The sequence below is a fragment of the Aulostomus chinensis genome, chromosome 19, assembly GCF_037954235.1.
Source record: "Aulostomus chinensis isolate RoL2024-O1b breed Wild chromosome 19, RoL_Achi_v1.0, whole genome shotgun sequence".
In the NCBI taxonomy this organism is placed as follows: Eukaryota; Metazoa; Chordata; class Actinopteri; order Syngnathiformes; family Aulostomidae; genus Aulostomus; species Aulostomus chinensis.
Genome location: NC_141338.1, coordinates 7,294,330 through 7,308,304, shown reverse-complemented (window position 1 = coordinate 7,308,304; position 13,975 = coordinate 7,294,330). Strand labels below are relative to the sequence as shown.

Here is a 13,975-nt window from a genome sequence, read left to right as displayed (position 1 = left end):
CCAAAACATTAAACCCACTCACCAGGTTTTGTGTTATTTTGTATCATCTAATGCTCTGTTGTCTTTGGATCTGTTTGGAAAAAATAAGTTCATTATTTTATTTGAAAACCCTGAAGGCTGGAATTTGTGGTTCTGGCTCATTCCGGGAGCTGTTTCTAATATTTGGTCACCTTATTTCCTATAAATGTGATGGATAAAAAACAGTATGAGATCAAATCCAGAATAATTCCACAGCTTTCGAAAATGACCACTGCAATATAACGAACTCACAAGCAGATTCAATAAGACTGCACATTCTAATTCTCTTACATGAATTCCATGTGAATCTTGTTTGTGGTTTTAACTATTTGGCTGGTCAATGCAGCTTCTTCTTTTCTTTTTTTTAACTGATTGTTATTTTGCTGATGAAGAATTAAAATGATTTCTGACTGATCCAACAAGTGAACGCCGTTCTTTGAGTTTGAGTTGCTAAAACTGAGAGGCGGCAAACGTTAGAGGACTATGAGAGAATAACAATGACAAGAGGGAGGTGGAAACGCAGCTGTTTTTACCCCTCAGACAAAAGAAGGCAGATGGGATAATGTGTCTGACAACCAGGTGTGTGTATGAGTGTGTAATACGCATTATTTCAGGTGCCAGGTTTATTCTATATGATCCAGTCCTACTTTATTTGGTATTTTAAGCTCTCAACTAGGTCCCTGGCCAACACGTTCTGCCCCTCCCTCCCTCCCTTCCTCCTGCGTCATCATCTCCTAACCCTACAGTGTGTGGACATATTTGTATGTGCTTACGGTGGTGATATATGGACTTGTGTTGCCCTAGAAAATATATCTCTGAGGATTTGAATGAAAACAAACAGATAATATTACATTTCTTTCTGCTGCAAAACCAACCTGAGCCGTTTTAGTCATCCTAATGCTCAAATAGCTAAGTAGAAAATGATCAAATTTGTTGAAAGCACCATCTGGGCCTTAAAATATTCATATATCTCTATTTTAGAAAAAGTGTAAATGTACATTTATGTTTATCTTTTTTTGGGGGGGGGGGACTAATAATAATGATCGAGCCCATTAAACAACAACATGAACAGATGGCGTACACCAGATGTTCATGATTACTGAGAATACAAAATGCCGATTTCAACATCATTAGCAAATAAAAAAACAAGGGTGGTGGGTAGTGGTGGTGGGGGGGGGGGGGGGGGGGAGAAGTTCCTGCTCCTGGCTCCGAGTCAACAGTCAACAAAGTAAATAGGAATGCCCTTCGTGTTTTGATCCGAGGAGAGAGGGAGGGGCCGTGGCTGCTGTTGATGTAATCACTGCTGAGTTGGGCTGGTCTTGCAAGGTCCCCTGCCCAGATGTTGTTGCGTAATAGCTCATTGAAAATGAAAGCGCTGTTGTTTAATATTGGCTTCCAACCTCTGGGACCAGCCAGCCAAACAGCCAGCCAGCTAGCCAGCAATCCAGCCAGCTTTAGCTGCATGAAGCTGTGCTGATGTCCATTGCCAGCCCCGGGAGGTAAATCCTCGGCCATTGACGATGAACTGTCTGTAAGCCAGATGATGGATGGAGGCCGTGCCGCACGATGTGTGTAAGCCAGAGATATTAGACAACGATGGCACCAGTGCCACACACACCCAGCTGATAAGGTGTATAGTAACATTCTATCAGCATTCTCACCAATACAAATAAGAGATTACATTACCCCTCTGCTCGCCGCGCAGCTCTATCCGTCAGTTTCTTTTGGAATTAATTTTAAAGTCCTTCTACTCATCTATAAGCCTATTTTACTGTATATATCTGCAATTATCTTTCTATTCAGGCCCCACAAGAACTGGCAGGTCTCACACGCTGGCGTTTTAGGTGTCCCACAAGAAATCTGGTTAGGCTCCTTTGTGTTTTTAAAACCCTTAACACCATCCTCATGGAGCCCTAAGACCAGCAAACTCTCTTTTAGTTTAATATCGGTGGATTAATTTTACTCATCATTATTGTTTATGTTTTATTAAACTGTAATCAAACGGTTTGTTTTGTTTTTGCAATTAATATCATTTGAGTGTTTTTTTGGTTAAGCATGCTGGGCTGCATCTTTGCATGAAAATCTGCTATATGAAAACACTTCCTATTAAATTGTATAATTATTATATTTAGTTTCTAAGTTATAATAATTCTCATTGATTTTATGTTAAATTGTAGTTGTGAAATGAAAAGTATGTCCAGAATTGTCACGGTTTAGACATAAATACCTAACAGAGGGCACATTCATGGGCTTGTGTTCCCCGTGTCATTTCTCCATGGTGGGTTATGCCCTGTATAAAATTAGCTTTAGTATATCAAGTTAATTTTAATTGACTAAAGTTCATTTTAAATCCATCTGAGTTGACATCTGGTGCTTCATGGGACTGTCCTGACTGATGACCTTCATGAGAAAATTAGATTGAGGGGAAAGTAATTGCACCGAGCGGGAAAGGACAAATACAAATACAAGGCACGGTAAATGTTGGAATGAAAGAGAGATGATGCATTAGAGTTTGTCTGAAAAAAAACAGTCTGACTTGGTAGCTCAATATTGTGAGGGTAGCATGATAGACTGTTCACCGCCTTGATGGAAACAGTATCTTGATGGAACTTGATAAAAGGTCAAGGAATCTCCAGAGTTTCAAAATTAATCATTAGTGGAAGATTAATGCCGGCGCAAATCTTTCTGGCAGTCCTTCTAATCAAAACCTTCATTGTGGCTCTATAGAGAAACTCAGACCTTCCCTAAAAAAGGCATGAAACTTGAATAAATTGAATAAACTGTCACCTAATCCGCACTTTCACTGTAAACCTTCCGTAGGATCTCTTTGAGGAAAATTAGCCGGTTTTCCAAATAAACTACACAGGTGCTGCTGGTGTTCTAGAATCCTCTTTTTCATTCCAGAAAGGTCTGCTAGCATGAGGAGATTGTGTTGCCCCTTCAGACGCCATTGCATTATTTATCAGAGCAGTCTCACCTGGTTCCTGCCTTGTGCCACTCAAAGCCTTCTTAAATCACATGACGCACCTCGGCTGTTAACACACGTCTATAAAGGTTATTATCATGGCAACACCACACACCTACTCAGACAAATTTTATTGCTAAAAAAGGGAATTCACAGCACCAAGAGCTTGGCTCCAGCACAGGATCTTTCTGTGTGGAGTCTGCATGTTTTCCCTGTGTGGGTTCTCTCTGGTACTCCAGCTTCCTCCCACAGCCCAAAGACAGCAAGTGGCAACGAGGTTAATCAATACTTTTAATTGACCGTAGGTGTGAGTGTGAATGGTTGTCTATATGTGTTGGCCCTGCGATGGACTGGCGACCCGTCCAGGATGAACCCTGAAAGCTGCTGGGATAGGCTCCAGAACCCCCCGCGACCCTTAACAGGATAAGTGGTAGAAAAAGGATGGATGGATACAAAATGTTTCTCAAACACTTGACCACAGGCTCCCCCATTTCAAGAAACATCTTCAAGTACGTCACAGTTCCTGAATTCAGATACAGGAAGGGGGAGTTAACATGGTCTCTTCCCATGAACACGAAAAGTACGACCCCATCTGGAGGCACCAAATGACCATGAACTGCCAGGTTGTGCAGTTAAGCTGAAACCAAAGGTTGAGAAAAGGAAACAGGAAGGATTTGAAAAAAAAAAATTTAGTGTCTATAAATAACAAAATGAACAAACATACAAAAACCCCAGTAAACTAAACCGTATAAGCCAGCAGGAGGAAAACAGGCTGGATGACAAACAGCCAAGCTGCCCACCACAAACTGAACTTAAATAGGGTTTCTACTAACGATGATGATGAACAGTTGGGAGAACACGAGGGATCTGGGCGCAGATGAGGACCGATTACCTGATGACACACAGGTGAAGCCTGTCTGGTGACAAGTATAATTGTTTTTGTCCATCAAATTTAATCTAAATAACTTACTTTGGAGATTTTTTTCAGCCTTGTTCACGACGAAAATCAAGTGGGGGCACGCAACCGATACAAAACTATTCCATGACATCAAATCAACCAAGAAATTTACATTTTAATTCCATGATGAAAAGAATTAAACATATTGAAGTAGGTTTCCCCATTTTACCTGGTGCCACAAGCTTCCATTGGTCCAACAATGGTAAGACATGCTTCCTAGTGGGCGTGTTTGTATGAAAGATGTTGCCACCTGTTGGTTTTAGTTGTTTTAATGCAGCCTTGTCTTCCTGGTTACATCAACTCCTGTTGTCAGAATTTTGACTTTGATCAAAACCAAAAAAAAGAAAATTCTGAGAGCCCCCACAGCACAGGTGTCGCGATGGGTGAGCTTAAGGCAGCGCATGACTCCTCCCCACACTGGGAATCACTGAACAGGACACAGAGCAGGTAAAGGAGGACATGAAACCAAGACCCGATGACCCGTACGTTCCTGGTGGGAGAGAGGGTCAGCCTTGCTGACATCACCGTGGCTGGCTCCACCCTCAGCCTATACCAGCAAGTTCTTGAACCACTGTTGCGCCAGTCATACATGAGCCACAGGTTTTTAGCTATCAGGCTACATGATGAAAAGACTGAAACATCTGCTGAGGTGCAGTCGCAGAAAGACATGGAGCCACAGACAGAGAGGGAGGGAGAAGTGGACATCAAGCCACTGGAAGACAATAACAAGATCAAGAAACCTGATCCCAAGGCTTCACTACCCAGGGCCTGTGCCAAAGACACAGGATGAAGGCAAAGAGATGACCAAGCCTAAAAACCAGAGGAAGAACAACTGCACAGGGAAGAAGCCTGAAACTGATGGAAAGTAGCCCTTCCTCATTTCTGGGAGCACTTGCACAGTGAGGGCTACCCCATCTGGTACAGCCAGTGCAAATAACCTGACGAGCTCACGTTCACCTTCTGAGTCTGCAGCCTGACCTGAAGCATGTTTGTGCATGTTCCAGCGCCTAGACAAACTCCGGAGGAACATCTTTGCCAGCATCAGCAGCAGCATCTCTGGAATCTGGATCTTCAGAGGTCTGGATCTGGTTTTCACACGAGTCCTACGATTGGCACAAACTGAACCCTGGCGGTGAGGAGTGCCAGAGCCTGGTGAAGGAGCAATGTGCTTACTCACGGTCGGCATTTTTGATCACCAGTAAACAGTTTTGGTCGCAGAGTATAAAAAGGGAAAGAATATAAATAGGTTCTGATTTCAAAGAACAAAGATGGTGGGGAACATGCCTGAATATGGTTTCCATAGTGGTTGAAGCTGCAAATCCCCCAGATAATATAGAATTCTTTAAATCAGATCTAATTTGACCAAAAAAAACCCAAAACAAAAAACATGTTAAATTCTTTGATTTGTTTAAATCTAAAAAAGTGTGATTTAAATAAAAAGTTCCAGGTTGATTTGATGTGATGGAATAGTTTTGTGTTACTCACGCAGCCCAACATGGTCTTCATTGTGGTTAAAGCATCAAACCCCCAGAAAATGCATGAAATTAAGTTATTTAGTTTTCTTTTGTTTGACAAGTGAATGTATTTGTTAAATGTGTTGAAGTCTTTTAATAGAAACGATTGGTAGCATCATGATTCGTATCATTATTATCATCGTACCTGTTGCGCACCCTTACAAGGCTTTCGTTCTGTGTTATATATTCATACGCTTAAGTCTTCCATCTTGTCCCTGCCTCCGTCTTGTCGTCTATGTCTCGCATCACGACAGCCTCAATGTCAGCTGGCAGCCTGGCGAGCACATCCCCCGTTGCGTCACCCCCTGAAACCGTACCAGGGTCTTACGTGTCTCTGAGGGACACGGGTCACACACTGCCTGTCCTGTCCTGTAATCAGAGAGGAGAAGGTGCCAGCCAGGATACTCAAACATGCCCTCGGCAGCTTGGGCACACATCACATCACCGTGTTACCTCAGCAGTTGGTCGACCCGCCCAAGTGCTCTTGTTTTCACAGCAGCCCTCATCCGTTCACCATCCAGATGAAAAGAGCTCCTCTGATTTAGGAGGGTGGGGGGTGGGGGATCAGGTGACCAGTCACATTCTTTTTGCTGTGGTGAGACTATGTAGGTCACACCCTCCTTTGACTAATTAAAAATTCAGCATGGAGAGACCTGCTTTGTTCGTCAGAGGCCAAAATATTTCACTACCGATGACAGGGAATTATAGTAATCTTTCATATCTTTCACCTCAATCCCACGTATTCAATAAACACAGAATATACAATATCATTAAAGCTCCGAGGCTCTGACATGCTCAACCTGTGGAGCTCAGATGAACAAAAATCACTGCTGAACCTCTGCTGAAGCTGTGGAAGGAGTTTGAATGGGGTTTTATTAGGGTTCTAACGTCGTGTTACAATTTTTAGGATTGCGGATGCTGAAGAGTTCGAACCTTCCACTTCTAAAGCACATTGCTTTTATGTAACTGCTGACACCAGTCGACATGATATTATCTTGGCTGCATCTCTCAACATTACTTAAGAGTGCAAAAAAAAGAAAATCGAATCTAAAAGATTATCGAAGTGAAGCAAACTGATTTCTGGGTTGTTGTTGTTGTTTTTTCTTTCTTTTTTTTATTAAGCCCGGGGTTATTTTTCAAAGTTCCCAAAAGTTTAATGAAATAAGAGACTAATTTCTAACAAAAACTACTGCATGTTTGAACAAAATTACTAAAACATAAAACGAGGGGAAGACAAGTTCAGTTTATTAATGCTGCGTTTTTTTGTGATTTCCAAAAACATTCTAAAACTTGTACGAAACATCCGTCTTCTCCCGAGGAGTAAGCAGTAAGCAGGAAAATCCGATTAACTGTATATTTATATACAGATGCCACCTAGTGGCCACACTAATAATGACCGAACATATGACATATGAAATCAGTATGACGCAAATAACACTTCGTCTGAAGGATAGAGATTTCTGTACTGTACACAAACCGCCATTTAATCAAATGTGTTTGCACACTATTTCCAAGCCTAATGGGCTGGAATTATATCTTTGATGGGCTTCAGTCTGTATGAGTGCAATAAATGTTTATAAAGTACAAAATCATCCATCCATCCATTTTCTTCTGCTTATCCTATTTAGGGTCGCGGGGGGCTGGAGCCTATCCTGGCAGCTTTCAGGTGAGAGGCAGGGTTCACCCTGGACAGGTCACCAGTCCATCACAGGACCAACACATAGAGACAGACAACCATTCACACCTACGGTCAATTTAGAGTATCAATCAGCCTCGTCCCCTCTTGATGTCTTTGGACTGTGGGAGGAAGCTGGAGTACCAGAGAGAACCCACACAGGAACAGGGAGAACATGCAGACTCCACACCGTGCTGGAGCCGGGACTCGAACCCAGAACCTTCTTGCTGTGAGGCGACAGTACAGACCACTGCACCACTGTGCTGCCACATGGAGCTTCATGTTAAAGAAAAAGAAAAGACATCAGTAACAAATCTCTGCAACAAATACATGAACATGAAGTAAACCCTTCCTCCACCTCCTGCTGGTGAATTTACGTGTGAAGCTTGAGAGAATCTACTCAGCGTGAATCTTCCCTCATAAATGACATGATTGTTATTTAAAATTCATGACACAAGGGTAGCCGAGGCAGAGCCCTACCCTCACTGAACAAACACTTGCTACCACAGTATTCATGCTGAATTGCTTTCATGCAGTGTTTTAAATTATTATGCCCCCGCCCCCCTCCCCCCACATGGTGCTGCTTTAATTCATGAATCCCACTTTGGAAAAAGTATTCCGTCCTTAAGCATGGCTCCTGATGATGCACATCACCAAAATGTCACCGGGCTCTCTTTGATTGTTAAAGCATAAAAAAGTTGGCTATATTAAGGTGTACCCATATGCCTCTTTGAAAATGAGCAAGGACGTTTTTAGTAAATTGTACCTTTGCTGAAACAAACATAGACGTCCTAGTTAGAGTGGTGACATGCGAGCACTTTTTCTGCTGAATAATTCCATCATGGAGGCCGGCAGCCGTAATTATACCCTTTTAATCCATTGAGGTGTTTGTGTCAGGTTTATAAAGGTGGATCATTTGACTACAGACGCTTTGTCACCCAGTGTGTCATCCATTTGTCCAGGTCAAATGATCTGATTGGGAGAACCAGGGTGACACATATTAACTGACAGTGATATGCATCATCATTTATACAGGATAGGTGTGTTTGTGTGTGTGTGTGTGCACGCGGGTGTGTGGTGCTCTCTTGAACTCGTGCAGTGGTTCATCTAAGTGCAACAACCACACTGCCCTCATGAGGGTTTAGGTGGTATTACAGATATTTTACTAATGCGTGTTGTTGGGTTCCCTTTTGGTTCCATTTGCCAAGTTTTATTTGAATTGTTCTGACGGGGGGCACAAGCGGAGCTGAGGAATGAGTTTTAACTGTGATACACTCATCACATCAGAATACATTTGCCCCACCTGACACTCACCTGGATGGAGGATGGCTGGATCTTACTTAGGATGGCGGTTGTCGTGGTAGCCACTGGCGGTCACATGCTCTAACGAACCAGATGAGATTTCATTGTTTTCAGTGACATTTGTCACCCAAAAGATTTGAGGCTGATTTTCACCAAACATGGTGAAAGGGTGTAGTGTGGGGTCAAGGAAGAATCCATTTAAAATTTAAATCACAGCGCCACCTGGTGCTAACAGGAAATGACTTTTTTTTTCCCTTCCTCACGTAGATGTGTGTAATTCCAGCATTTGATGAGGGTTCCAAGGTTCAAGGACCTGCTAAGGCTGAGCTCAAAAATGCACGAGTGTGCACCCTCCAAGTGGTTTCTAGTTCTCAGGATGACATTTTGATTTGGTCCTCATATCTGGCCCTCCTCCTCTGTGAAAATGAACAATATTAACACACTGATTCAGAACAGCTGATTAGACCGTTTGGACTTGAGCGGAGGTGCTCCCCAGATTAGCTGTAGCCTAAAACCAAAGGCAGTATGGAACAAATATGTGAAACAAAGTCTTGACATAATTTTTTTCCCCCACCTTGGCCTTTCCGGATTTGTGTACTCATTAAGTTGATCTATGAGAGTTTTATTTATAGCAGGTGACAGCTCTTATAGCTGCAAGGCTGCTGACTGCAGGTTGAATTCTGCCTTCCTGGCCACACTGCACACAGAAACAGATGGGTAATAAGGTCACAGCAGTTGCACGAGCGCAGACAAATTACTGACTCGCCGGCTCTGCTGAGTCAGGACAACATTGGGCTCAGGGGAACTGAATTAAGATCTGGTTTTGGATATTGTTGCTCCATGTTATTCGCCTTTCATGTGGAAACAGACAATCAGCGTAAAGCAGTCAGTTTGTTGTCAGAAGTATGATCTTCTGCTCCTGCAGCCAACGCTGAAGTCGCTGGTCAGTTGGTTCAAGGTTTTAAGAGGTGTTGCTCAATAGCTCCATTTTAATCAAGACCCTTTCACATCCCCCACGTTGTATCTTTGTTGTTTTCATTTGTGAATGAGGTCAGAAACTAGTTTTCCCATTCTAGCTTATTTTCTAAGTGCACAAAATGCTAATGTTCATCTGGAAAATCCAACCATGATGCATCAAAATCTTTAAGTAAACACACTTTATTTTACAACATGACTGCCTGTGCGGGACAGGTCATTACAGTGTTATTATATTTTCAAACAAACAGGCACATTAACTCCTTTATTGTGGCTTAGTCACCAATATTTTAGAAATTCTCATCCATATCCCTGTAGTTTTGATTCAGATTATGCACTGCAATAATTACAACACCTTGCACAAATGGAAAATCATTTAACAACACAAGTCAATCAACCAACATATAAATAGTGCACTACCATACAGTTTTGGCCAAGAAAAGTCTGTGTTCAGTGCATAATATTCATGGCTGCATCAGTCCTCGGTGTCAGAGCTGTCCGTTGGGTCGGTGTTGTGGGTCAGCATGTAGTTGTCCATGTCGATGGAGGGGCAGTTATGGATGGAGTAGCGCAGACGCTCAGCGAGGATGGCCTGGCTGGTGTAGGGGGGCAGGCGGAGCAGAAAGAAGCAGGTCTGGGCAGTAGGGAGGCCATTGATGGGCTGGAGGAGATGATTGAGAGATTATTGGTTGGGTTTTTTTAGGCTCTAAAACCTGGAACAGCCAGCATCCCCCCAGGCCTTTAGTTCGATGCTTGAAATCCTGTCTGTGATTAATGTGAGCTAACGAGCAGCATAGTTTGTTCATCGTGTAATTTTAGCATTGGATTTGGTGCATTTATGCTTCAAAAATCTTACGAGTTGTGTTCATTTGTGGACAATATGTGTCTCTTCAACAAAGTCTGGAAAATCCAAACTTCAAATCCCACTGACTCCAGGTCAAGGGAACCCAGGGTGATGCTAACTTCCGGGTTGGCACGCTTTTATCTTACCCTATCAACTTTGATGATCTGGAACTTCTGTGTGATATCAGCCGGGTTGGAAGGCAACCTGGACCTGCCAGAGACGAAACGTAGGAAAAGCACTCGCTCCTCGTTGGTGAACTCCTCCAAGCTCTGCCAAAACCAGCCGATGAGCTGGTGGCTCTCTGTGATGTCACGGTAACGCACCAGCTTCTTCAACATCTCCACGGAGACCTCCGGCAGGCCGCAGACCAGCTGCTCCAGCTGCTGAGCTGTCAGAAGGGAGAGGAGGGGTACGGGGATGATGGTGGACATGCCCTCTCTGACTGCTGCCACCTGGACAGAACAAAACCCCGTCAGCTTTGATACTTGTGAAGGCCGGATAAAGGCAACAACAACAACAACAAACAGGCTGTCTAGAGCACTGAAGGAGAGTGGTGGGCAGACGGAAACCCTTCACCCATCCACACCAACGCTTTTATTTGAACAATAATATTGCTCATGTTAGCCAGGTGTTTGAGTTCTGGAGTTCCTCTCATGTTTTGTAGTTCTAACAGATCATTTTTACATCTTCTGATGGTGTGTGTGTGTGTGTGTAAGTGTGTTCTACCAGTCAAGCTCAAACAAAGAGGTCAATCTCAGCTTGCTACAGTAAAAGACAATTTTTTTGGCCCAATTTTTTGCCCCTGAAGACTTCTGTACAGGGCACCTTGATCTAGTTCCCTTCATGTGCACAACCAAATGTTTTACTTTGGATTGAATAATCATTTTAAACATTTGGGGCAAAGCCATAAAAAATAGAAAGATCTGCTACAATGACATAAAGAAAAGTGCAATATAGTCATCTTGGCTTGTCAGGATTTGGTTTGTCTGACTCTAAACGGTCCATGCAAAATAAACCCACATCAATCTTCATACCTGTGAATCCATTTCATGCAGCCTGTACTCCAGAGCTCTCTCCACATACTCGGTGCGGTTGGAAAAAGTTAGAGAAATGTTCTGACCTCCAGGAACCACAGGCACCAGCCTTCCATCTGCACTGTGGGCCATGAAAGAATCCAGCGGGATCATCTTCAGAGGAAAGGAGAGATTATACCGAGGGTTCAGAATCAGCTTAATAGAGGAGGATCTACATGAATACTAATTAACTCCGCAACATTCAGTTTCTGGAATATCGTACCACATGGAAATTATCCTCTGTGATTCCACTGTTCTCTAAGTGAAGGATGCCTTGTAAAGTGCGGTAGGTGAGCAGGTCCACCTCCTCCAGGTCCGGCCCACCCAGTGGCATTGAGCACAGCTGTTTCCACACCCAGGGTGCCAGATGGAGGTCGAGAGGTTTCTTAGTGCGGATGGCCACAGCCATGAGAATCCCCAGGAAACGAAACTGGACCATGTGGTCTTTGGAGAGTGCTGCCGGGTTCAGAAGGTACCTGGGGGGGGGGGGGGGGTGTTATGTTCTGTTACAGCTGAAGGGTTCTGGTCTGGTTGAGGACTTTCAAGAGAAGACAACAAACTGTGAACCTGTCAGTGTTACTCCCCACATCGGCGAAGCTGTTGGGAGTACGAATCAGAAGATCCACCGCACCGGACTGCAACTCCTGGTGAGAGCACGGAGTGATTTATCAATATAAATAAAGATATTCATTCAGTCTCTAGAATATTGAGCCCGGTAGACTGTACACGAGCAGACGTCAACCTGACGCGTCTGACGGTTTGTTTTTCCGATCACGCAGAACAAGGTTTCTCATGTGATCTTGCAAAACCATCTGTCTCACAATGTAAAGTGAACAAAGTTTTAGTGTTCAAAAATGTGAGGAAAAGCAGAAGTGCTTAAAACTTCCCTTTCATCTAATGGCCACCAGGGAGTAACTAAAGTGGTTGCAAAAGAATTGTACTTTTTCAATGTCACTTGATTTGTTACCTCAGTAAATGTTTTCTTTTAACACATTTTTGGTCTCAACTTCCAGCTTTCAGCCATCAATACAGAATGACCCAGAGTAAAACTGAGGATAAAGCAGGGAAGGGCATGGCTACCTTGGGACTGATAGATGGCTGGGGCCAAAAAGCCAAACTCAAGGCTTCAAAATAAGTCTATAAAGGAAAAGGTTACATCCACTCTTTTATACAGTCTACGGTCCCATCCTACCTGACACATTTCAGTGATAGTGTCATCAAACACTCCTCCAGCATCGTCAGCACCCTCTCCGACGAGCTTGACCTTCCAGGCTCGCGATGGCAGCCGTAGCTCCAGGGGGTTCAGGCTCACCACTTGCTTTGCAATTTGCACAAAGATGGGTTTACTGGACCGCCCTCTGTGGGTGTGTTGATGGGGGAACATCAGTCAAAGAGGTGACGTTAACATGCCAAAAGATATAAATCAAACAGGTGGCTACGGTAAAACATTACTACAAGAGAAAAAAAATAGATTAAAGTGTCAGATAAAAGCACTGCTGCTCAGTTTAAAATCACCATTTTCCCCCCATCAGTGAACACACCATCTGGCTAAACATTACGGTCCTCACCTTGTGGAAATCCGTTTCACAGTGATCTGCGGTCCATATGTTTTGCCCTGCGTCATTGTTCTGCCAATGGAGCGCACTAAAGGCAGCGTGTTGACCTTGGGTGATAGAAGGCCCCGGAGCTCACCTCGGATGATGGCTGTTGTCCCTGAACTGTACCGTGAACTGGACACCTGAGTGGAGGGAAGTGTGGTGGACAAAGCAGGAGGAACGAGAGGAGCCGTAATGACACAGAGGGCTTAGAATACGGAATATACAGAATGTAGACGTGTGCAGGTCTGCACCAGACATTGACCAACTGATCAAAAGAGCTGAGATATAGGATACCGGATTCCTGGCATCCAGATTTAACAGCCTCCAGGATTTGTACATGAGATCAGAGAAGTGGTGGAGGACCCTGAGGCGCATGCTGAGGAGATCAGGGCTGCAGTCTTTCAAGGTGTTGAACTGGGGAGGGATGGACTGGGGAAGGCCTAGCTGGACATTTCCAGAGCCACCTGGAGATAAAAATGAAAAACATTTGGTGCGTTCAAGTGAATTCTTTCACATGAAACAAAGGTCAACTGGCATGCTCAGGGAGCGTCAGTGGGTACCTGAGTTTTTCACGGAGGTAGAGGGGGTGGTCCATGCTGAGCTATGGCAGCGCCCTGCAGAGATCTGTTTGATGTTCTTCCCCTGCAGGGCTGTTACGAGCGTGGGCTCTTTCACTGGGTTGGAATGTCCGAGGCCGAGCTGGAACACATCAAAGATGTCAGTGTGATCTTCTGATGTGCCAAGAAACAGTGGGTTCTTCAGTGCATCTCAGAGTACCGCTGAAACTGGGAATATCACAGCAGGAGGTTTTTGACAGCCTCAAGAAGTCTGATGGCGTTTGGCATGAAATATGAGAAATATTTTTGCTACTGTGCACAAACAAATACTCAATGCACCGTAGGGGCGTAGTCATTGTTAAGGTGTAAAAGACATTCAACTTTACTTTAATAAATCTGTCGTCATTGTATTGCTTTTTCCTGCAGAAGTAACCTGATGCTAACCTTCTATCTCGCCTTTTATAAACTGTTTGTTGTTTCATAATGTGGACTTTCC

General features: G+C 43.8%; 1 protein-coding gene across 1 annotated transcript in view; it reads right to left on the bottom strand.

Moving 5' to 3' along the window:
- Window positions 1–9,588: 9,588 nt before the first annotated feature.
- Window positions 9,589–13,975, bottom strand: part of LOC147243868 (putative E3 ubiquitin-protein ligase HERC1) — a 38,143-nt gene continuing 33,756 nt past the window's right edge. Inside the window, exons 72-80 of the mRNA XM_086186553.1 lie at window positions 13,483–13,621; window positions 13,217–13,386; window positions 12,893–13,062; window positions 12,517–12,682; window positions 11,892–11,968; window positions 11,548–11,800; window positions 11,286–11,438; window positions 10,398–10,703; window positions 9,589–10,068 (exon numbers count right to left, since the gene is read on the bottom strand). Of these exons, the coding sequence (XP_086042679.1) occupies window positions 9,883–10,068; window positions 10,398–10,703; window positions 11,286–11,438; window positions 11,548–11,800; window positions 11,892–11,968; window positions 12,517–12,682; window positions 12,893–13,062; window positions 13,217–13,386; window positions 13,483–13,621 (1,620 nt within the window). The 3' untranslated portion in view covers window positions 9,589–9,882. The remainder of the gene's footprint in view (window positions 10,069–10,397; window positions 10,704–11,285; window positions 11,439–11,547; window positions 11,801–11,891; window positions 11,969–12,516; window positions 12,683–12,892; window positions 13,063–13,216; window positions 13,387–13,482; window positions 13,622–13,975) is intronic.